This window comes from Miniopterus natalensis, chromosome 9 (genome assembly GCF_054644295.1).
Source record: "Miniopterus natalensis isolate mMinNat1 chromosome 9, mMinNat1.hap1, whole genome shotgun sequence".
NCBI classification, from domain to species: Eukaryota; Metazoa; Chordata; class Mammalia; order Chiroptera; family Miniopteridae; genus Miniopterus; species Miniopterus natalensis.
Window position 1 is genome coordinate 75,406,004 of NC_142089.1, and position 26,173 is coordinate 75,432,176.

Sequence of the window (26,173 nt, forward strand, 5' to 3'; positions counted from 1 at the left end):
GAGCTGGGCACATCGCGGATGGGCCGCGCCAGCGAACGCCAGCAGGCGAGGCTGACCGTGACCAGCGCACACACGCCCTGTAACGTGGCTTCTGGAGAACAAGGGCTCCTCCAAAAACCCACCCGTGGAGGAGGTTACTGCCCAGGGTCTCATCTCAACTTCCCGTCCTGCTGCTGCTGCTGCTGCTGCGGGTTCATGCTTTGAATCGCCTCTTCCTTCACCGGAAAAAGAAAGAAGCCCAGGGAAACAGAATCAAACACACAGGGTCCCTTGAAGCAAACGCCCACTAACTTGCTGCCCACATAATCAAGAGGCGGGCATTCTAAAATGCCATTAAAACACTAGGTGCCAACGAAGGCGCCTGGGGCCAAGTGCAGGCCACGCAGGGCTGGTGGGCGAGGAAGGATGAGCGAGTGCTCGTGATTTAAAAAAGGGAGAAAAATGAGCACAAGTTCAAATGAGCCTGGAAAACTAGATTCTGAAACACTGAAAATCACAATATGCAGAAACACAACCAACTATATCACCAACCAGAACTCACTTTAGAAAAACATTTAGTACTATAGGATAGCTAAGGACTTTAAAGTAGCAGAATAAAGATATTCAAATTGCTAAACAAAGTAACTAGCAACCATTTTTAAAATCAAGGAATTAGGAAACAAAACCAGGCAGAAATGAAATAAGAAGGTGGAGAAGAAAATGAAATAAACAGTGATCTTAGAAAAAAGATGTAATAGTTATGAAGTAAAAAAAATAAAACTCAAAAAAATTATTAAGTTGGTAGAAAGTCCTGAGAAACTGACTGGCACAGAAGGACAACAAGCAGTTAGGATACATGGCTGATAAATAAGCAGCTATGGAGTGGACCCAGAAAGGGGATGGCGGGAATGGAGGACAGAACCACCATTCAAAGAGCCAACAACGCAGACTTTCCTAGAGGGGAACAAAGGCACCCTCTGAGTGGGATAACTAAAGATAAATCCATGCCACGATGCACCACAGTCAAACTGGGGGGTTTCAAATGTAAAAAGAAAGTCTTAAATACTACCCAAGAGAAAAGGCATCAGTATCTACAAAGAAAATAACAATTGGGTTAATATCTCAAAAGCAAAGGCCAGAAGCAGTGCACTCAGAGCGCCTCGGAGAATGACTGCCTTTCTAGAATGTTACAGCCGCTAAACTGACAGTCAGGAATGAGGGCAACATAAACACATTTTCAGATACACAAAAACCAAGAGTCTATCACTTATAATCCCTCACATAAGACATATTCAAAGAATATACTTCATTAAGAAAAAAAGCAGACTCTAAAAGAAAGCTTAATATTAAAAAACAGGTTAGCACAAAACTTGATAAAATGTTAGTAAATGTGCTTAACTATTAACTAATTAAATATAGCTTTTTGGTTTTTAAAGTAAGATTTTTATTTATTGATTGATTTTTAATATGTTTTTATTGGTTTTAGAAAGAAAGGAAGGGAGAAGGAAAGAGATAAAAACATCGATGAGAAACATCGACATCAATCGGCTGCCTCCTGTGCCCCCTACTGGGAATAGGACTGCAACCCGGGCATGTGCTCTGACGGGATATTGAACCCCTGACCTCTTGGTCGACACTCAACCACTGAGCCACATTGGCCAGGCAAAAACAGTTTTTTAAATTTACTTATTTTAGGTAGGGGGCGGGGAGAGAGAGAAAAACATCGATTTGCTGTTCCACCCTTTTATGCACTCACTGGTTCTTGCATGTGCCCTGACCAGGGATTGAACCTGCAACCTTGGTATATGGGGACGATGCTCTAACCAACTGAGCTACCCATAGTTTTTTTAATGTCAACACAATAAGATAATATTGCAAAGAACTCATGCCAATACATTTAAATGTTAGATAAAATGAACAAATTCCTAGAAAAAATACAATTTATTAAAACTGACACAAAATAAAACAAAATCTGTATAGCCTGATAACTAGGAAAAAATTTAATCTGTGGTTTAAAACTTCCCACAAAGAAAATTCCAGGCCAAGAAGACTTCACTGGTAAATTTGATCAAAAACTAAAGAAAGAAATAACGTTATTCTTCGAAATATTCTCCCAAAGAACAGAAAAAGGAAAATTTCCAAATTAGTATTATGAGGATAACATAATTGTAACATCAAAACCTGATAAGAACATAAAAAACACAGAAAGTTACAGACCTATCTCACCCGTGAACACAGATTTAGAAATCCTAAATATTTGCTAATCGAATCTAGAAATATATAAAAATGATAATATATATCAACCAATTTACATTTATGCACAAAACAATCACTATGTCACTACATAATGAGATCTCCTCAAAACATATGGAAGAGTCCGATAAATTTTAAGTCATTTATGATAAAAGCTCTTAGCAAACTAGAAATAGAGGGAAACAGCCCTAATTTGATAAAAGGCTTTATAAAAAACCTACAGCAACCACTTTGAACAAATACTAATTTCAAAGCTTTCAAGATCAGACATTTAATTAGGTTTTAATTTTACATTACCATAGTTCATTTAGTTCAATCTCCTCAATTCGATTTATAAGAATCAAAGCATCACTCGTGGTAAAATAACTTCTTCATAGTCAGTATAAATTCCCCTTCACATTCAGATCTACGAACACCCTGGAATTCAGGCTTGAATAATTGGGAATGTGGGGTCGTTTCATTTTTTCCATGTGGATACTCAATGGTCCCTCCACTTGCACAAGACGCTGTGCTGCCTCGCTGTTCCCCAGTGCAGGTGACATCACAAGTCTAGCATAACACAGAGGTGTGTTTCTGGGCCCCTTACTGCATTCTACGGGCCTACAGGTCTGTCTCGTATCAGCTCCACACTCTCACAATTAATGTAGTTTTTAAAAAGACATTAGATGAACCAAATCTTTCAACTTATTTGCCTATCCCTGGCCCTCTGCATTTTCATATAAATTTTAGAGAATACGCTCATCGAATTCCTCATAAAATCTCTTTGAATTTCTGTTTTTTAACTGTTTTAGCCCGGGTGTCTCAGTTGTTTGGACCATCCCCCTGTACACCAGAAGGATGCAGGCTCGAGACCGGTCGGGGCACATACAGGAGGCAACGATCAATGTTTCTCTCTCACGTCAATGTTTCTCTCTCTCTCTCCCCCCCATCCTTTCTCTCTAAAAATCAATAAAAACATATCTTTAGGCAAGGATTAAAAAAATAAAAGTAAATATTAGATAGCTACTTGGTATGCAAACACTAGTTAACATGGAGTTCAAATTCTGCCAAATGAACTCCACGAGTGTGATCTATTTATGATTCAGTATCCTTGACACAGCCTATAACTGTAATTTATAAATCTCATAGGGAGGCCCTTTAGAAAATAAATTCTTCCCTCTTATCGAAAGAAAACATTTGATTCATTACTCGGCCAAGTGATAGAAAGAATAATTAAGCTACCCACTACATAAATTACTGCTTACTTCAACCATTCTTCATTTTCCAGACCACAAGATTACACATTCAAAATGCCATCATAAATGCACTGTTTGAAAAGCTGTGCAATAATGTCATCACAAAGCAATTCTCATCTCTCTGTCTAAACACAGGCTGACCTTAAGCCCTAACATTTCAGATGAATCCGAAGTCTCCTCTTATCCTCGGTGGAAAGGAACAGTGCACGGCTCTAATTTAAGCACCTACGAGATTTGTTTTTCCTGTTGTACAAGAGGAGGTCAGTTAAAGACAGAACAACCACACTTACCTGTCTTGACTAAGAATTTAGTAAGGTAAATTATTTAATTTGGTAGCTAGAACGTGAATACAAACCTTTAATTTTCCATCTGCGTTGGCCCTACTCAACACTCATCTCTTCTTTGATAACTTTAAGGATCTCATTTGCAGGGTGAGTGACCTTGAATTTGTATCTAAGCCCTTCACCCTCTGGCCAATAGAATTAACTTAGTTGGATGTGCCATGATGACCCTGATTTCTACACTCAATTTCAAGCAGAGAAAAAAATGTCCAATAGCCACATACTATCTATGAATCCCATCCAGTTGTCCTATGAAAGTAGGCACAGCCAGTTCTAGGCAAAATACGTATTTTATCTTTGACTAGAGATCAAAGCATTAAACTAAAGGAAGCAAAAACTCTAATGGCTGATTTCAAGCACTAGCCAGCAGGAGGTAAAATAGTTTCAGGTTGAATAGCTTTTCTAGTAGCCCCATCATCCCATTTCATAAGTGACTATTTGTAAAAACGGTGCAGTAATCAGAGACAGTGTTACCTATAGGGCCTAACTGAACACATCTGGCATTGTTGGGGGTAAAATAATACAGAGGCCTAAGTCTTCCTTATGATAAGAGATCAGTATAAATATCAGAAAACAGCAGGCTAACTTCAACTACCTTGCAAATGAGATGCGAGGAAAGGTGTGAGGGCTTCTGGAAAGCTTTCCCCCACACTGAAAAAAGGAACCAAGGGCACGATTCTGCTCTGGACCTCATTGCAGGAGGTGATGCTTGGCGCTCCAGCTGCCATCTCTCAAGCCCGAGGGGAAAATGCTCAGAATTTTACACCCCAGCATTATTGAGGGCTTCCTGATATTTTGTTCTTATTTACGCCATTCTGAGTTTGGTCTTTCTGGGTTGAAGCCAAAAAGCACCCCTCCTGCTATTTTGTAAGAATTACTTCCCACTGACCTATCACCATTGCTTAACTGACATGCTCTTTCCTCCTATGGCAAGTCCTTCTGGTCTTCATTCTGATGATTTCCTTTTAAAACTATAACTTTTTCTCATCAGCTTTATGGAGGCATAATTGACAAATCAAAATTGTATCTATTTATGGTGCACAACATAATGGTTTGATATACAAATACATTAGGAAAAGATTATGAAAACTGTAACAATTAACTTTATGATCCATCGATTATTAGTTATCTGGTTCAGACGATTCTACAGTATTAATATACTCCTCTGATTCCAGAGATAAAAACACCAAAACCTCATCTAGTCAGATAGATGACTCCTAAGAAATATTGCACACGATCTATCAAACTTTGTAGATGTTGGCAAGATTTAAGGTTTAGCATGTTGTCTATAAATAGAAGGTTCCTGAACATTTCTGTAAGGTTAATAGCCAAGCCGGTGTACAATGGGTATCGAATGTGTGTGCACATGAAGGTCACATGACACATCCTTCCATTCTACACAAGAAAGCTGTGGGAGTCGATGCTGAGAACCTCCTTATTTTTTTAAAAAGGTGCCTTAAACAAGGAAGAAATTTGTGGTAGCAATTCTCTAAATATGTAAATGTCTCACAGAACTCCTGCTTTCACAAAAATACCAGGCAGTCATAACTCTGCAGGCCGCCGATGAGAGGCTGCGATGCACGCACATGGGGCCACAATCCATAGGGCTCGAAATAGACTGCGGGTCAGTGAAACGTCCTAGCTCGTAAGGCCGGGCTTATATAACACCACTGTCAGCGAAGCACGCTGAGACGCAGCCGCAGGCACCGGGGACCGGGAACACCACGACCACGTCTGCTGAGCAGGCCCAGCGCACGCTGCGCGGTAGTTACGGGGATGGTGCAGACAGTGATAACCGTGGCGGTGGTGAAAGTATAAATAATAGTTAACATGGATGAAATGCTTACTACGTAACAGGCTGTTAGGAATGCTTTACATAGAAGCACTGTAATGATTCCCAATACAAACCTGTCCCTCCCCTGCTCACTGCGTCTCTCCTCATTCGGCGGTCAACAGAGATTACAGAGCACTTAGAAAAGGTTTCCTGTTGTCATCTTCCCCGCTTCTTCCTCTACCTCTATTAGTTTCTTCTGGGACAAACATCCCTTTTCCAGCAAAATAAAAATACGTATGTGCTTTTCTGTGTGAGGTGCACATGGAAAAGGTGAAAAAATGTGAGACCCATATTTCATTGCAACACAGTGAAGCTGATGGGATCTCACAGCTGGATTTACTTGGGTACAGAAAGAGGAAACACTGCACAGGCCGGCATTCAGTCTCTATCAGACGACGTTTACGGTGATGAAAGCAAAACTAGATCTAGGAGCTATTCCAAACCATAGAGATTAGCAAGTAATCACAGGCTCAATTCCTAATTCAATCCTGGAAAACATGGAAGGGCTAAGAGAATTAACAAGCAAAAAAAGGATTTAAAAAAGAGAAAAATTTTGATCTCCACATGCAATGGTCAGTATCAGCAAAATTCTACATTCATCTATGTATAGCTCCATCATTGAACCTCACTATTATGTTATAGTTATTTCTTGATAAATCTACATTGGAAGGAAACAACTTGAAGTCAGGAACTGTCAATCTCATGTTACTGACTCCAGAGCAGTGCACTGGTCTTGGAAACAACAGAAATGACTAGTTCAATATTAGGAGTTCCCTGGAGTGGTTCCAAGCCTCAGTTTCATCATCTATAAAATAGGCTTATAGTACCTACCCCACTGGATTGTAACGAATGGAAGATATAATATAGGAAAAGTATTTAGTTCGGTGACTTGGACATAGTACTTAACAAATGGTAAGTATTATAAGGTACTAGACCAATTAATGCACAGATGTATGGTGCACTGAACTCTGATTGCCAGAAGACAAATAACGAAAATGGCCAACCTTGGTCTTCAGAAACTCCCAATCCTCATATGACACAGCACTCACTGCTGATGTGGGTGCTACAGGGAGAGAAGGAAGGGCTCTGACAATTTCCCTGGGGGAGTCTGTTCATGACTGACTCAGAGGTGACTGGGTTGATCTAAGACCCTTTCATAGTTACTGCCCTGCCTACTAAATTCTTTGTGTTTTCAGTCTCATCTTTCATCATCTCTAGTTCTACTTATTTCTAATTTAAATATTAACACTTTCTCTTCACAAATTACCTAAGGTACACAAACTCATCTGTGACTTAAGCGTAATTTTTTAAATGTGCATTTGAACTGCATGACTGTATTTCCACAGTCCTCTCACACTGACAAGCAGAAAAAAAAGGAATGAATGAGTGAGCAAAAAAGAAAAATTAAGAAAGAAAGGAAGAAGGAAGAAAGAGGTTAGGCAGTTCATAAAACCAAAAGTGTAACAGTACCACACACAACTCGGGAACTCATAATAACAAAATCTAAGACAAGAAGAAAGAAGACTTTTGAGGTTAGTGCAAAAGGTATCATAAATTATAGATCTGCTTAGAGTGATAGTTACGTTAAACTGAAATTTACAGTGCAAAAGAGGAGAAAGGGGATTTAACCACTGGGTCAGATTATTTCCCTTTATCACCTCATTTTGCAGATGAGGTAGCTGGGCTTTGAGACCTACGCTGAGTCTGTCCGTCATCATGTACATTTGCATGTGGCTCATGGGCCTACAGCATCAGTGCCGCCTGGGAGTTTGCGAGCAGCACAGAATCTCAGGCCCCACAATGAGCACAATGAATCAGAATTTTAGTTTAACAAGGCCTTCCTGTGATTGATCGGTACGTTAACGCTTAAGAAGCATTAATATAGGTAGCTTGTTACCAGGAAGTTAATAAATTAGATAATTTAAACCCAGTGCATTATTTTCTATGAATTATATGCTTATCTTTGGATTTGTTGGAAAAATTTAAATCCTTTGGCTCTGAATAATCAACCTATAAATGTTATACTCAGGATAAGACTTGAGGAAATGGCTCTCTGAAGCCCCGAATGAACACAGTGCTAATGCTCAGGGACCTCTCAGCTACCCTTTCCTCATCTGTGACACAGACAGAATAATAGCCCCTAAACCCACAGGGTTATTCAGAGGACTAAATTAAGATGCATGAAGCCTTCAGAATAATGCTGAACACGGAACAAGGCTTAACTGAGTGTTAATCACTAACTAAGATTATTATGATCTTGAATAAGGTTGGATATGACAGGTTTGCATGTCACCACCCACCCATTCTCAGCTACTCCTGTTGTAGTGGAAAGTATTCAAGATATTATCCAGGATAAGGAATAACCATAGTCCCTGCCCACGAAAGAGCCAATAAAACTCCTTCACTGGGAAGACAGGTAACAACTGACATTATTGATTTACCTCATCAAATGGGGACTGACTTGCTGAACAACTATGGACACACATGAAATTAATAAGTAAAATATGTGAATAAAATTTACAATGTTGATTAATGAATAATTTTCAATAACAAGTATCAGTCTGTATAGGACTAAATATTGAATTCATAATTGTTTAAAGAACACTTAAAGAATGAACTAAAGTTAGGTTACTGAATATTCGATTCAATGCACTGAGACAGTGAGTTTTACTTTAGGGGAGGTGGCAGACATACCCACAAGGGCCCAAGATGAGCCGAGCAGGGGGAGCTGGAGTGGGGGACAGAGATCTCTTGCACAGAACAAGACAACACTTGTATGACAAAGCCATCAGCCTGCTCATCCACTCATTTCGAGCACTGACGCAGGTTGGGTAAAGAGAGCCACAAAAAGCAAGCACTTAACTCAAAACATGTACAGTAAAAAAACAAGAGTTAAAACCACACCATAAGTTGAGTTTTCTACTTATTAGACTTCAACAACAGTTTCCAGGGTACTTAGGAAATGGCAGAGATGAGGCCTCGGGGTAATATGAGTCAGACTATTGCCAGCACCTAGAGAGCACCGTCACAGCTGGGTAGAGGGATTTACAAGACCGCGGACACGGTGCAGAGGAAGATGCCAGAGGAGCCAGGAGGGCCTGAAGCATAACCTAGGAGGGTCTGAAGGAGAGGAGAGGAGAGACATTTCCACCTCCTGCCAGCCCTGCAAATACGATTCCCAAAGGGCGCCCAGAGCTTCCTGGCCAGAGAAGCCACAAGCTCACAGCTGCGGACAGACCTTTCCCCCCACGTTTCCTCTCCTCCCCTCTGGGGAACAGTCTTATATAATAATCATGTTAAATCTTCTTAAGACAAGCCAACAACAGTAAGTGACAAAGTGAGTCACTTATTCCCCTCACATACATAAGCATGACTACTCTGCACAAATAGTTCAATACCAACACTTTAATACCATCCACGTCACTTATACCTAAGTGACACCTGCTCTCTGATACCTGAAGGCAAGCATTTGGCCAGGATGAAAATGGAACATATGAATGGATATGTGATCAGCTAAATAATGGCCTCCCAAAGGCATCCATGCCCTACTCCCTGGACCTATGAACATGTGACCTTACTTTCCAAAAGAACTTCGCAGATGTAATTAAGAAAGGATCTTGAGATGTGGAGATTATCTTGAATTATCTTGGTGGGCTCCATGTAATCCAAAGGTCCTTGTAAGCGGGAGACAAAAATTCAGAGAGGAGGGGACATGACCACATAGGGACAGAGAAGAAAACAGGTGATACTGAGCCACGAGCGAGGGACAAGGGCAGCCCTAGAAGCTGGCAAAGGCAAGGGGTGGGTTCTCCCCTAGCGCCCCGCGAAGCACCCAGTCCGGCTGACACCTTGATTTTAGCCAGTCAGACTGATTTTGAATTTCTGAACGCCACAACTGTAAAATAATAAAGACATGTTGTTTTAAACTGCTAGGTTTGTGGTAATTTTTTATATCGGTCATAGGAAACTAACCAATAATATAATCAATAGATACTAATTATAAGTGAATAATTAGGAAATAGCTCTCTGTGAGCTACAAATTATTACAAAGTATTTTACAGACGTGTACCTTTTCAGTAATCGGATCCTTACTGCTCCATCAGAAGTTCTTAAGTTTATTACACAAAGGCAATGATGTAAATTACATTACAGTGCAGGATGTTACACTGATTTTCAACTTTGAAGGCAGAATAGATTTTTTAAAATGATATTTAATACAAGAGACCCAAAGACTATCCCTGGATATCTCTGTGTCTCCTAAGAAAAGACAGTTGTGAGTACAATTAAAATTGGAAGTAAGCCACTAACTTGTGGTAGCAACTGTGTTACTCTCCTCGCTTGCCCACCACACCACAGCATGCTGCTCTGTACAGTGCTGCCTGGTAATCCATCAATGTTTGAAAATTAAATAAATGACTTAATAAATGAAAAATTCAATGAGAAAAACTTAGCTCCACAGCAGGTTTTACTTTTAATTATTTAGGTGGGGCTTTATTTCAAATTTACCTAGAAGGACCTGGTACTAGATTAAAAATAGACAGCTTACTTTTTTAGAAAAATAGAATTTTTTAAAGCCAACAGCATAAACAAAAGAAAATAGAAACAAACACAGCTATGGAGAAGAAGCTGACAGGTTGTCAAAGAAGAGGGGGTGGGAGGGATCAGAATTTTTTAAAAGGCCATTAAAAATAAAACCAAAGAATTAACCAATGATTAACTTTTGGTTAGAATGCAAAAGGCTGCAAAAAAAAAAAAAATTCAGTCCCACTGTAACAATGAAAAAGCAATAAATTTAAAAATCTTATCCATCATAAAAGATACTGAAGAGATCTAGACAAGAGTCTAAGTGAATGAAATTCCAGAGAGAGATAAGCCTCCGAGGGTGAGCAGACATTGGTGGCTGCTTTCACTGGGGTGAGTCATCAGAAGAGCTGGTCTGCTCTTGGTTAAGAAACTTCACTGGAATTAGGAGAAAGGAGCCAAACTTATCAGCTAATGACTGGCCGGTGTGGCAGGCTGGAAAATGGAGAAACTGTTAGTTCTCACTGCCAGTCAACTCTCCTTCATAGTACTTCTGCTTAGCAAGTGCTGGTGTGGGAGAAGCTAGCGACTGGGTGGAAAGCAGAGACCCTACGTACGATCTCACATTCTAGATCCCCAACTGCGGCAGGGCCGGGTCTCACCACCCAGGGCCGAGCCACGGGAAACCCAGCTCCTGCCTAGAAATAGTGATCTGGCCAGTCCCCTTAGCTGAGGGTAAATATTATCTCCTTCGGCGTCTGTATTCTTTTAAACACAATTTCAAAAGTGAGACAAGTGAAAAAGCAGGAGAAATGTGGCCCATAAGAGGGAAAACACACCAGGAAAACAGTGGATAAGGAACTAACCGGTTGGAATGAACAGACAGGGACTTTAAAATAACTCTTATGAATATGGTGAAGACTTAAGGAAAAATGTACAAAATGGATGAGATGAGCATTTCATCAGAGAAATAAAAGCCCTTAAGGGAGAGCACCTAGAACCTGAAGAGCTAATAAGTACAATATCTGAAATGGTTAATTCCCTGGAGGGGCCTATGGTTAACTGGACACAACAGAAAAGATTAGTAAACACAGAGATAAGCAATAAAAACTATCCAAAATGAAGCACAGGGTGAAAAAAAAATCAATAAAAAACACACCCTGGGCATGAGTTCTAGGGCATAATTCCAAGTGGTCTGACATACATGAAGCTCCTGTCTGAAAAGGAAAAAATAAATAAAAGGAGCACCATTGCTGGAAAAGAGAGATGAGAATTTCAAAGGCGGCTGAGAGGCAACCCACGGCAGTGAGACCCCAGGCAGGGTAACAGAATCACAGAGGTCAGGCTGCTCAGAACCGAAGCAGGCAGATAAAGGCAGGGGAATGACGTCGTTCAAGGGCTAAAAGGAAAAAAGATCACAAAAGAGGTGGCAACCTGGACACCCATATCCGAAGAAAATGTTCCTAAAAAATAAAGGCGAAACAAAGGTACTTCCAGACAAACCAAAACTGAAAAAACTCATGTTGCGCTACAAGAAATATTAAAAGTAGTTCTTCAGACTTAAGGGAAATAATAACAGAAAAATCAAGATGAGCAGAAAGGAATAATCAGTGTGGGGCAAATATCAAGGGAATAGAAACACTATAGTTTCAAACTTATTTAAAAGACAACTGGCTCTCTGAAGCAAATAGAGCACTATACTGTGAGATTATAATACAGAGAGAAATAAAATATGATAATTCAAAACACAGGCGGAGTAAAAGGAACCACACTATTGTAAAGTTGTTAACTGTTTCCAGAAGTTGTGTAATAGTTATTCATGGTAAAGTGAGATAAATTAATTATGCACATTGTAATCTAAAATAACCACTTAACAATAATACAAAATGGTGAAACTAAGTAGCAATAAGGGTATTAAAATGGGATGTAAAAATAAACAAATAACCCCCGCCCCAGAAAACCACACTTTCCAAATAAATTAAATAAAGACTAGAAGGGGGAAGCAGGGGGGAAAAAGATAACAGAATTAAGCCCGAGAATACCCCATGTAATTATACTAAATGTAAGGTGTAGTCAACACTCAAATTAAATCTGAGTTTTAAAAACAGGACCCAACTCTATGCTGTTTATAAAAGACATGCTTTCAATATAAAGACAGAGCAACAGTAAAATGAGAAAGATGCATTACAAACACTAATCATAAGAGAGCCAATGTGTCTATATTCATATCAGAAAAACTAACCTTCAAAAGTATCATCAGATATAAAGATCGATATGTCATAATAATACAATGGCCATTAACAACGCCCCAAACTGGCTGTCTGCGGAGACTCATAAGCTTGATGAATCTCTTTTTCCACGGACAGTTTTTGAAGGTGTATAAACTCCTGTGGGGTGTTTATGGGCTTCCATACAAAACCTACCTTCAAATTCGCATTATTTTCAAGTACATGACCCCCTCAATTCTTAAAAACATCTTTTTATTATTGACTGGATTCCTGCAGCCGTTTTACCTGAAATGTCACCGGCTGGTGGATGTCGGACACGCGGAACTGCCTCAGGAAGCGCTCGTCCTCGCTCCAGAAGAGGCGGATGTCGGGGATGTTGTAGAGGATCATGGCCAGTCTCTCCAGCCCGAGGCCAAAGGCCCAGCCGATCTTATCCTGAGCACCAGCTGCGATTAGGGAACAAAACCAACCATCGATTTGAAAATTGTAAAGAGTCCGCTCACAGGCACATACCACTTCTTGGTGACTAACCAACAACACTGTTGAGGGCAAGGCGCTGGGGGGCGGCCGCGGGACCCCCAGGACGCCGCCCAGTCTGAGGCCGTGCCTGCTGCCCACACTGCTCGCCTCCCTCCCCGAGGCGCTCTGCAGCTGTACTGTCCCTAACGCGGACTCAACGCTAGGCTCTTACCTTCTCCTCTGACGCAGGATCTGTCTGTAATCCTTGTGTGCCCTGACCCAAACGTAACTATGCTCAGGCTACAAAGTCCCTAAGCGGCTTACTGGACAAGCAGATGTGTTCAAAACATGCCGCGGCGGACCATTAACATTCAGGAGATGTGTGTCGGGCCTTCAAGAACTGTCAATAACATCGAAATACAATCTTACTCTTAGAAGAGCTGCCCCACAATACCCAGAGAGCGAGCAAGCCGAGGTGAGATGCACGTCCAGCACCACTCACTCCAGAGGTTCAGTGTGCCGTTCACATTCGGCAAGGCCACGGGCACGGAGGGTCTCTAGCTCATCCGAGGCAGAGCGCGACAGAGAAGACAGGCGCTGCTTATGAAGAGGGCGAGGGGGCGGCTCCTGCTGTGGGGAGGCCTCACTGCGGCCAGGGCTCAGGGAGGGAACGATTCCAACTGCACGCCAAAGGCTGAGCAGGGGCCCCGGCAGGCCGAGCCGGCCTCAAGGTTCCTGCCCCAGGCACACGCCCTGTGCAATCCCTCCCTTGGACTGAGAAAGGAATGGAATTTCACTCTGTGATTAGGTTCCTTATATGCGAGTCCATCTTAGCAAGGGAGAGAGATGCTCCTGCCGACTAGGAGAAGCGAGCAGACGTGAAGGAGAGGGCCGCGTGGCTGGGACCCGAGGGAGGCCTCAGGAGCTGGGCAAGGAAACAGGAACCTCACACTCCCACAGTCACAGGAAATGCATTCTCCCAGCAGCCTGAATGAGCTCAGAGGAGGGCCCCGAGCTCCAGGCGAGAACCCAGACCTGCTGACACCTTTGTTTCAACCTGTTGAGACACTGAGCACGAGACCCGAACGATCTGTACCTGGACTCCTGATGCAAGGAAATTGTGGCATAACAAATTTGTATTGTTTTAAGCCAGTAAGTGTAAGATTTTCTACCCAGCAAAATAAAAGCAATATGGATCCAAAATGTTTTGAAAGAGACAAGAAATTCCAGACTGAAGGACCCTCTTGGATGGTGAAGGTGTGGAAGGGCGGCAGAGGAAGGGGTAGGAGTTGGCTCTGGAAACACAGAGTGTGCAAGGCTGAGCAGGTAAGACCTGGGGAGAGGATGGGTTTCTGGCCAGGTGCTGCCACCTTATAAATTAATCATTTATAAATAAAACAACAAGGACAAATGTATAATAATAGAAACCATGGAGAGGTATGAGCCTCACTGAATGATTTGTTTAGAAGATAAATGAATAAAAGTATTAAATGAGATCACAACAGAAAGATACAGAGAGAGATTGGCTCAGCAGTGGCAGGGAGGCAAGTGGTTGGCTGAGTGCAGAGTGGCCCCTTGTCCCTGACTAAGAATGAACATTCAGGAGAGGAGGAGGGGAGGGTATTGAACCACACAAACAACGGGTCACAAAAATGTGTGCACAACTCCTGACCAACATCAGCTGCCTAGGAGAGCAGTTGAAGGGCAAGGCAAAATACGTTAAAGTCATTTAAAGTGACGCATGAAAACCTTAAAAAAAAGTGGTTACTAAATAAAGACATGAAAATCAACATAACCATGATATACTGGTTGTTTATCTACTAAAAGAAGAGCATCTTCTTTACATGACACCGTCCAGCCCTGGCTCTGGCACGTCGTTCGTTGTGTGGTTCCAGTACCCTTGACATTTGGAAAATAACATGTTAACACATATAAAGATCTACGAAAATGCTCATACTCTTTAACCTTACGATGCTACTCGGGAATTTATCCTAAGGAAACAATTCAACAGAAGAAAAAAGAAAAATGAAGGAAGGTGCTCAAAGTAGTATTAATTGTAAGAGCAAAAATATAAAAACAACCTAGGTGTCCCAAATTAGGGAACACCTTAACAATTATAGTACATTTTAATGTCGTCATTAAAAATCAGTTATATGAATAAATGATTACTAAATTTATTAAATAATAAATTATGCAAAATTATGAGAAAATAATACTATGTACTATGATACCACTATTTAATATAGGTACAAATGAGAATTGTAATGTAAAAAACAAAAAACAAAATGTGATGTCCAAGGATTATAATGGCTAATAATTTTTGTTGTTGTTATTGTTTTTGATTTTTTTGTTAAACCTCACCCGAGGATATTTTTTCCATTGATTTTAGAGAGAGTGGGAGGGAGGAGGGGAGAGAGAGAGAAACATTAGGGTGAGAGAGACACGTCAGCTGGTTGCCTCCCACACTGACCCCAACCAGGGCCGGAAACCTGCAACCCAGGTACATGCCCTTGACCAGAAATCGAACCCTCGACCCTTTGGTAGACAGGCCGATGCTGTAACCACTAAGCACGCTGGCCAGGGCTTGGGTAATAGTTTTAGAACAACTTTACAGCATTTCTTTTTGTAACTGTTAGCCTTTTCTAATAAAAAAAAATAACAAAGATGGGTGGGGACGTCAACATCGCTTTGTGAGTTAGGCTTTTTTCCTCAATTATAAAACCTTGTAGGTCTTTTAAAATTTTTAGATAAAACCAACCTTAGAGCCCAATACCTGTAGCTGAATGAGCAGAAAATTTAGGGCATTTAATTTATTTAGCATTTAGTCATGTTTTAGTGCCTTAGCTTTTTGCGCCTTTCATCACTTACCCTGAGGCATCTCCCCATCCCTGAAAGTTTTTTTAAAGAAAGGACAAAAATAACAAAGAGCCTTTGTTAGTCTTTTTTTTTTTTTTCAATCCTCACTGGAGGATAGTTTTTTAATTGATTTTTTTTTAGAGAGAGTGGAAGGGAGGGAGGAATGGGGGGGAGAGAGAGAGAAACATCATATGAGAAACGCACATCGATTGGTTGCCTCGTGACCAGGGCCAGGGATGGAACCCGCAACCCTTCGGTCCATAGCCCGATGATGAACCACTGAGCAGAACTGGTCAGGGCAGCCTTTGTTATTCTTTTAGGAAGTAGGTAAGAAAAGAGTGACCATCTAATTTCAAAATGGGCAAAGAGGGGTTGGGGGAGGTAGAAGAGGGTAGAGGGGGGATAAATGGTGATGGAAGAAGACTTGACTTGGGGTGGTGAGCACACAATACAATATACAGGTGATGTATTAGAACTGTACTCCTGAAACCTACATATTTTCATTAACCAATGTCACCCCAATAGATTCAATAAAAAAGAAGATAATAGGCAAAGAATATTAAGACAGTCATAGAAAATGAAAGAAAAATGATCCTTAAGCAAATGAAAATCTTACTTAAGAAAAACGCAAGATAAAAGTGCACCAATTTATCATTTTTTTACCTACCAGATGGGCAAAGGTAAAAACATGTGATGACAACATCTGAGAGCAAAGCCAAGGGCAAACCAGCAACCTCAGGCACCACTGGTGGGCTCACGTGTGGGTTTTAAACCTGTTCACCTGAGGAGCATAACGTATCAGCAGCTATCAAAATGAAAGATGTAAGTGCCATCTTGTTACTTTAACCAAGAATGTATCCTACTTATGAGAAATTGTGAATGTATAAGGCCATTTATTGAAGTATTGTTTATAATAGCAAAAGACCGTAAGCCACCAGCAGGGAGCAGAATAAATGATGCTATATTTATTCAATGGAATATTATTGTTATAAAAGTCTGCGACGGGTTTCAAAAACTAAAAGCAGCAGCCCTGGCTGGGCGGCTCAGTGGGTTGGAGCATCGCCCCAGATACCAAAAGGCTGTGAGTTCAATCCCAGCATGGGAGAGAACTGATGGATGTTTCCCTCTCACAGAGATTTTTTCTCTCTCTCTTTCCTTCTTCCTCTCTCTAAAGTCAATGGAAACATATCCTTGGGTGAGAATTAAAAAACAAAAACAATGCCTGGCTGGTGTGGCTCAGGGGTTGAGCATGACCTACGATGCAGGAGATCTTGGTTCGACTCCCGGTCAGGGCACATGCCTGAGTTGCGGGCTCAATCCCCAGTCGGCGTGCAGGAGGCGGCTGATCAATGACTCTCATCATTGATGCTTCTCTCCCCCTCCCTCTCCCTTCCTCTCTTTGAAGTCAATAAAAACATATTTAAAACAACAACAAAAACCTAAAAGCATCAGCTTTCTCGGGGTTTTTTTGTGTGTTTTTTGTTTGTTTTAAATTTGGGGGTGGGGGTAAGAGAACTGGGCAATGGGGGACAATGGCAAGACTTTACACTACATGCCTTTTTAAATAAAGAGTGACAAGAAATACTTCAGGTAATAGAAATGTTGATGGTCAGATAAAATACAGTATTTTTTGTTTATATTTAAGAGGTTATAGTAAGTACAAAGTATTCCTCTTTTGTCACACTGGTACCAAACTTTCAGGAAAATCATATGATTAGTAAAAATGGATCTGTCTCCCTTACACACTGAATTGGTCTCTTTCTTTCTGTGAGAGCTAATACATTTCTAAGCCTGGAAAATCAGTGTCATTATCTGTGGGAGTTTAAAAAAAAAGACCCTCAAGTTCCTTACTACCCTTCCCCTTGAATCTCAGGTGGGGAGGAAAGCATGACTTCTGAGATAATGAAAAAAAGGCACACAACTAAGACAAATGGGAACAGTCTCCCGCTGTGAGTTACAGATAGACTGGGAAGCACTGGTCTTCAGTGAAGAACTTGAGAAAACTCCAGCACATTACAGGCTGGTAATTTTGTCACATACAAAATTATGCACATGGCACTGCTCAACAACAGAATTCTTTTCAAGTGCAGATGGGCCATTTGCAAACATAGACCATATTCTGGGACACAAAACAAATCTCAAAATATTTTAAAGGATTGAAATTTACAAGCACTGTCCTATGTCCGAAGTGAAAATAAATCAGAAATAAACAATATAAAAATAAATGAAAAATCCCCCAAATAAAAAGAAATTAACATACTTTTAAATAACCCATGAGTCACAGAAAAAAATCACAAAAAAATTATGAAATACATTGAAATGAATAAAAACACTTATGTATGTAATGCATCTAAAGCTGTGATTCAAAAGAAACCTATAGTATTAGATGCTTATATTTGGAAAAAAAGGTCTGAAAGCTACTATCTTAAGAAACTAGAAAAAGAAAAGAAAATTAAGAACAAATTAAGAAAAATAAAGGGGGAAATAGCATTAAGTAGTAAAATAAAAAACCAGAAAAATAGAGAAAATCGATAAAAACAAAAATGGTGTTTTTGAAAAGATCAATTAAACCAGGGGTGGTCTGGCCCTGCCAAGGCAACCACAGGCAGGACTCAAAATTCAATAAATCGAGGACTTTTTTCATAGCTAATTTTTAAGTTGATAATTTTGTATGGCCTGTGAATGATGTTATAAATATCCAAATGCCCTTGACAGAAAAGAGGTACCCCACCCCTGAAAACAGATAAACTTCTAGCCAGACAAATAATAATAAAAAATTTTAAGAGAGAAAGAAAGAAGACACAAATTACCAAAGTCAGGAACAAAAGATAGTACCTCACTAAACTCAGCTTCTAGAGACATTAGAAGGACAGTAAGAAAATAATATGTATAAACCTTACACCAACTATATCAATAACTATTCAACAACCTATATGAAATAGACAAACTCCTCAAAAGAAACAAACTACCAAAGCTTATTAAGAAGAGATACCCTACATCAATTAAAGATATTTCCCACAAAGAGACCTCAAGTCCCAGATGGCTTTCCTGGTGAATTCTATCACAATGTCAAGAAAGAAATAGTACTAATTCTACAAAATTCTTCCAGAAAGAAAATAAAATTTTATAACGCTAGCATTACCCTTATACCAAAACTAGATAAAGACATTACAAGATAAGAACTCGTCAAACAAATATACAAGCCAAAAAAAAAACAAACCCCAAAACCCCAAAATCCACAAAAAAAACTTTAACAAAATATCAACAAATTGAATCCAGTAATACATGTCAGTACACTACATCATGACTGGATTTATCCCAGGAATGCAATGTTAGCTCCACATATGAAAAGCAATCAATGTAATTCATTATATAAGCAGGTTAAAAAAGAAAACACATGATCATCTCAATAGATACAGAAAAAGCAAGTGACAAAATTCAACATCCATTCATTATAAAACCTCAGCAAATGAGGAACATAGGGAATTTCTCCAAACTAATAAAAGACACAATAAAAAACCAACAGCTAAAATACTCGATGCTGAAAGACTACTGCTTTACCCTCAGGCTTAAGTTGAAGACAAGGATGTCCACTCTCACTATTTTTCTATTTCTATTTCTATTTCTATTATTTCTATTTCTATTTCTACTTCTATTATTTCTTCTATTTCTATTTTTATTTCTAGTGACCTGAATTCCAAGCCTTTGAAAAAAAAGGTGAAGCAAAAGCAAAAAGAGATTAACAAATTGGAAAGGAAAAAGTAAAACTATATTTGTAGATGGCATAGTTGTCTATATAAAAATTCCTAAGGAACATATTTCAAAGATAACTAATACATGAGTTTAGGAAGATCACAATGTACAAAACCACACTGTATGCATGACTGAGGGGCCTGTCCTACCTGGCTGTCGGGAGAGACAGGCCCAGGCCCTCTTCTGAAGACAGGACCCGCTCTACTTGAGAGGATCCAATGCTAAGGCCAGGGGGGCCATTCCATCAAGTACATGAAATCCTAGCCACTTTGTGCATCAAACTTTAAGAACTAGACTTTCATTAGGAACAAGGGGCAGCTGGACTCCAGCTTCCCGCCACTGTTTACAGCCTTTGATTCTCACAATCATTCTTATAAAAAAGCCTGCTTGTGACAATCAGTTACCACGAAGGGTTGTAATAAAGAGCATGGCATCTATTTGCTGAGCTGTACCAAATTTTCCCTTTGAAATACTTGAGTGTGGTCTCCTCTCGAGTTGCTTCTTCTGAATCGCGTTGTGCAGGGTGCTCCATGCCAAGGGTGCTGATCATGGTATTACATAGTTTCCTCTGAGGTTTCATGAAATATACTGAAATCAGATCTAAGAATACGCCTAAGAAAGCAGCAACACAGACAGCTTATTTCTCCTGAACAAGATTGCTTTTCACTTTAAGGATACCCCGAGTTACATAACTGACCATAGTTCACTCTTTACTTAGAGCCCATGGAAGCTTACGGCCAACCAAGCAGGTCACCTCTACACCTGTAAGTGTCCAGGGCACATTTCTCTGTGCGACTCTCGTCCTAGTTTTATTTCATCTTTCTTTCCTCTTTGTCCTGATTATCTCAACAATTTACTTTATCTTCTGGTATATACTTTTATACGGCACTTCAGATTCCTTATGGAAGAAAGTGAGCCATAAATAACCAGACACGTAAAGACAGAGCCAGCCAAGGCAAGTCTCATTTTCGGGTCTCTGGCACTCCTCAGCCATAATCTGTTGCTCGGTGCTCAAGAGCTGACAGGATTGTAGGCAGTATTTCCCCCCCCATTCCAGTAAACTCAAGTCCACAGAGGAAAAAAACGACTAGAGAAACATCTCAATTAAACAGAATATTCGGGATGGGTAGCAATTAACTATTCTTTTTTTTTTTTGTAAGAGAAAGCAAAAGTTTATTGAAGGAGGGACAAAAGCTCCTGCCGAAGAGAGGGGTCCCGAACAGGTAGCCCTTAAGTATTCTTAATAACGTAATTTTGTACTAAAATGAACATCCCATACAGGAAAAAAATTTTGTTTGTTGTTGTTGCTAAAAATCTTTCTAAGAAGGTTAGCCTATATAGAGAAGAAAACTAACATGAAATGAGTCCAGGGATGGGGAAGTTTTAAAAGAAGAGGAAGGGGAGAAGGGGGCAATAAAAAAAGTGAACAGTAATAAGAAGCCATCAGTCTGAAAGTGGAGAAACTAAGTTGATCTTAGAGCCTAAAACCATCTAATCCCAGGAGTCGTTCCTTCTACAGCAGATGGCCCTCCGGGCGCTGCCTCAGCAGCTGCAGACAGAAGCACTAGCCACGCACGGAGCCTCTGCTCGGCATCTCCAGCGAAGAGACCCTCTGGGCACCGGGCACCTCAGGGTAAGAAGGCCAGACTGGGGTGGTTGTGGTGGGATGCAAACAGCACGGGGGGAAAGCCTGAAAATGCTGCTCTGCTCAACACACACCTTGGAAGGCACAGGACATTTGGGCTGTCTCTGGAAGGCATTGGGGGTGGGGTGGCGTGGAGGCAGCTTTCAAACTTCCACCCCAGAAGTCCTTAGAAAGATCACTGTGCCACACAGAAAAGGTCACATCACCAAATGCGGCAAAGGCTTGAGATCGAGCAGTGAGTTAGGAAACAGCTCTATACACAGCAAACAAGTACGGGAGCTGCACCAAGGCAAGTGAAGCCTACACGCCTCACATCCCGTGCATGATGACCTTGACTTGCGGAGAAACGGGTGCCTTATACAATGATACTTCTGTCAGGCAAGAAAAGAAGGTGAGGAATTGGGGAAAATTTTCTAAAATTCAAATGGTATCTTATGTTTAAGTGATTATCCCTCAACTTCCAAGAAAATGTAACTTCTCGGCCTAATCTTTTCTGCAAGTTGGAAAGCATGCAGTGTTTAAATGAAGTTAACTTACCTTCCAGTGTCTATTCACAGAGGCTGCTACAATGAGAGGCCCACTCCCAGTCTCCCTTCCCAAGCCTCCTAAGGAGGTACTCCCCTATCAACAATTCTTAATTGATGGCCTATTTAACCTTTTAGGGACTATGAGTAAAATCCTTGCTTCTGAATGTAATTTTAAGCCAACTACATGTAGAAGCCTAAACACGTCAACTTTTCAGAGGTAACATACAATGTTTAATTTGATTTTCCCCATGATTGGAGATATAAATGAGAATATAAAAGTGTCAGAGTATCAACAAATTGATATTTGGCTTTCCTGGCCTCCTTATAGCACCACTTTCTAATCTTTACCAAACTAATAAAAGTAGAATGTATTCTTGACTCACTTGGACAAAAAAAGGGAATTCCCAACAGACACTCCTATTTGTTTAGAGGTAATGACATGAGTATGGAGAAAGAGGAATTAAAACTAAGGATAATAAAATAAAATGTAATTTCAGAGGGGCCCACTAAAAGAAAACAACAGACAAATATCCATTATGAATACACAAAAATTCTCAACTAATTGCTAGCAAATAAAATTCAGAAAGAAAAAAAATTCAGTAGAATACTTAAAAAATTATATACCATGACCAAGTGGGATTTATCCCAGTAATGCAAAAGTGGTTCAAAATACTAAATGTACTACACCACATAAATGAATGAAGGAAAAAATCCTTTGTGACCATCCAAATTAGTGTAGTAAAAGTATCTAAAAAAAAATGCAACAGCCATTCATGATAAAAGTATTTAGTAAAGTGGGAATATAGGGCACTTCCTCAACATTATAGAGGCCACATAGGAAAAACCCACAGCGAAAATTATATTCGACAGTAAAAGACTGAAAGCTTTTCCCCTAAGACCAGGAGTAAGACAAAAGCACTCCCTTTTACCACTTCTATTTAACATGCTATGAGAAGCTCTGGCCAAAGAAATTATGCAAGAAAAATAAACAAAAAACATCCAAAGTAAAAAGAAGTAAAATTACCTCTATTGCAGATGACATGATCTTCTATGTAGAAAACATTGAAGTAGCCACAAAAAAATGTTTTAACTTTTAGATAAATTAAGCAAAGTTGTATGATACAAATAAACATGCAAAAATCAGTTGCATTTCTACAGACTAACAATAAAAAAATTAAGAAAATTCCATTTGCATAGTAGCAAAAAGAATTACTTACGAATAAATGTACTCAAGGAGGCAAAAGACTTGTAGACTGAAAGCTATAAAACAGTACTGAAAAAAATTAAAAACGACACCACTAAATGGAAGACACCCATGTTAACGAGTTAGAAGACTTATATTAAGATGGCATGGTATCCAAAGTGATATACAGATTCAATGGAAAACCTGTCATAATCCTAATTGCATTTTTTGTAGACACAGAAAAATCTATCTTAAAATTAGTATCAAATTTCAAGGGACCCCAAAATAGCCAAAATAATATTGAAAATTGGCCAATTTTAAAACTTACTATAAAGCCACAGTAATCAAAACAGTGTAGTATTGCCCGGCCAGCGTGGCTCAGTGGTTGAGCATCAACCTATGATCCAGGCAAGGATCAGGCTTAAGGGGGGAGTCAGGGGTGAACAGGTGGAGCTCAGGGGATCTACAGGGCAGTGAAAATACTTTATATGAAACTATAATGATGCAGACCTGTCATTATACATTTATCTAAACTCACAGAAGGTACAAGTCCAAGAGTGAACCCTAAGGTAAACTATGGGCTTTGGGTGACTATAAGGTGTCAGTTTGGGTTCATTAACTGTAACAAATGTACCACCCTGTTAATGAAGGAGGCTGTCCACGTGCTGGGGGAGGGGTATATGGGGAACCTCTGAATCTTACTTTCAACTTTGCTGTGAACTTAACCCTGCTGTAAAAAATAAAGTCTTTAGAAAAAGAGAGGGAGAGAGAGAGAGAGAGGAGACAATCCTCAGAATGGAAGATTTGAAAATCATATATCTGATAAGAGTTTACTATCCAGGATATATAAAGCACTCCTACAACTCAACAATCAGACAAACAATCCAATTTTAAAGTAGACCGAAGTCATGAATAGACATCTCTCCAAAGAAGAATACAAATGGCCAACAAGCACATGAAAAGATGCTTAATATCATTAACCATTAGGGAGATGCAAACCAAAACCACGGCAAATACAACTTTACACCTACTGGGATAGCTATAAAATAAAACAAACAAACAAAAACCAGAAAACAAGTGTTGACAAGGATATAGACTAACTGGAACCCTTGTGTGTTGCTGTTGGGAATGTAAAGTGGTGTAGCTGTTACCAAAAAGAGTTTGGTGAGGGCTGGTTTCTAGGAATTCTTTGACTTAAGGAACTGACACTTTCCCAAAATAACTGCTACAAATGATACTGAAACAATCTAGCATTTAACATTCCTGTATTAGAGAACTTTACCAGTTATAAAGCATTTCACCTATATTACATAGAGTTTGATTCTCACAACAATCCTATGGGAATGTCATACTAGTATTTTTATCTGTGTTTAAAAAATAAACACCATTTAAGCAACACCACTTGAGCCCAGATACTCGCGCTCAAGTCTGTGTTTTTTTACTTCAAGTGCATATCCAGGGAATGCTTCCCCAGATTCGTGTGCAAACATTAACTGAGAGGGGCTATGCTCATGGTATTTCATAACATCAGGAAGTTCCACGTATGTCTGTGAGCTTTCTACTTTGTAACTGCCAATTTCCTGATCGACTTTATCATTAGTCCATGGAAGCTAGTAAAATGCACAAGTAGGTGCTCAAATATATCCCTAGACTTTTCCGAATGTGGGGTTTCGTCACTCCAAACATGTCTTTCAAACTGGAGTTGATCCAGAGTGAATGGATATTAGCAGAGGCATTGAAAAGCTTTCACTTCCCTGGATCATTAGTTATGAGGACAGCCACACAGGAACACAAGCCTCCCAGTTTCCCAGTGTGAAAGGGCACACCCAGATTCAGGCCAAGAAAGGCCAGCACAGCTACATAAATTCTGATTTCTTCTCTTTCCACCTCTGACTCCGTCCTTGATCCCTTGCTTTCCAGCTACAATTCTTGAACTGTTTCCTCAGGGACTTGCCACCAGATGATTGACTTTTCAAGCTGTGCCTGAAGATCGATCTCCTGCCTGAAGAATTTCTCGTTGTATATATCCTTGGCCCCACACACTCCTGTCAATAAGTCCTTCACATGGTCCAAAGGCATCTCTTTTAAAAGAACCCTCCCATGATATGGAACAGACTGTGGATCAGATTCTATAAATCATGAAAATAGTGTCCTTAATACAGGCTGAGCTAGACGGCATTCAAATCAACTTAAACAACCATAAACGCTTTAACACCCAGCTTAAAAACCTCACTCTGGACAGCACCCCCTTCCCTTCCTGGGTCCGACTTCAGTTTTCTGCAGTTTAATAAGGAGACAGCGGTCTCTGGTGCATATGCTAATCAATAGTACATGAAGCAATTGCCAATGGTCTTGTTCACGAAGACTCTTCCTTATAGATGTCTCCAGTTTCCCTTAGGGATCTATGCCCTGGGAATTTGCATCCTTCTGCTTCTTGAGCTTTAATCTGGGTTCATGGACAGTGTTGGATACCTTCCCAGCACAGTCACTGCCTTCTTTGCAGTTTGGACAGCAATGTACCTAACCCAGGTGGAGGGTTCCCCTGTTTTCCAATGACTGGTCTACAGGAAGGCACGGCCAATGAGATGCAAGGGGAAATCTGGTAGGATGCTCAAGGATGAGTTTCCTCAAAGATAAGGCCCTCTGGAACTTTCCCATCTTCCTCTGTGAATCAGATGCTGCCACAGGAGAATGCGATGCCTGGGGCCGTAGCAGCCAACATGTGACCAGGAGGTAAGAGCTGGCGGCTGAAAGCCAATGTGCTGAGAAGACAGGAGTGGGCGAGTTTAAAGAGCCTAGACCTCTCAAAGCCAGTCCTGCAGCCTCTACATTAGGACTTCTTAGTTTTTTAAATGGGCCAAAAGATGCCTTTGTGACTTAAACCACTGCTACCTATGGTTTCTGCTTCTCGCTGCCAGATGCATAAAACCTGATATACTAAAGAATAGGGAGAACATATAGAGCTATTTGTTAAAAAGTCCCGTTGGGAGACAAGAGTAATTTTAATGCATAAAATCTGGTCTTCTTAAAGCCTTCTCTCGGGACTCCAAACAAATAACAAATGTAAGCTTTTATGTGGGTCTCAAGTTGCCCTCTCTAAAGTCTGACAGTCATGTATCAGTGGGAGATGTGTACACCCAGGGTCTGAGTCCTGATGGCACCAGACATGAACATTAGGATCTTAGTAAAGTTATGAGCCCGGCCGGGCGAGGCTCAGAGGTTGAGCGTCGACCTGGGATCCAGGCGATCGGGGTTCAATTCCCGGTCAGGGCACATGCCCGGGTTGCGGGCTCGATCAATGACTCTCTCATCATCGATGTTTCTATCTCTCTCTCTCCCTCTCCTTTCCTCTCTCTGAA

The 26,173-nt window shown here is 40.4% G+C and overlaps 1 protein-coding gene across 6 annotated transcripts in view; it reads right to left on the bottom strand.

Moving 5' to 3' along the window:
- Positions 1-26,173, bottom strand: part of FARS2 (phenylalanyl-tRNA synthetase 2, mitochondrial) — a 460,578-nt gene that overhangs the window by 182,164 nt on the left and 252,241 nt on the right. For all 6 annotated transcript variants that reach the window (XM_016212998.2, XM_087820664.1, XM_087820665.1 and 3 more), the window contains one exon: positions 12,677-12,837. In XM_016212998.2, the coding sequence (XP_016068484.2) occupies positions 12,677-12,837 (161 nt within the window). The remainder of the gene's footprint in view (positions 1-12,676; positions 12,838-26,173) is intronic.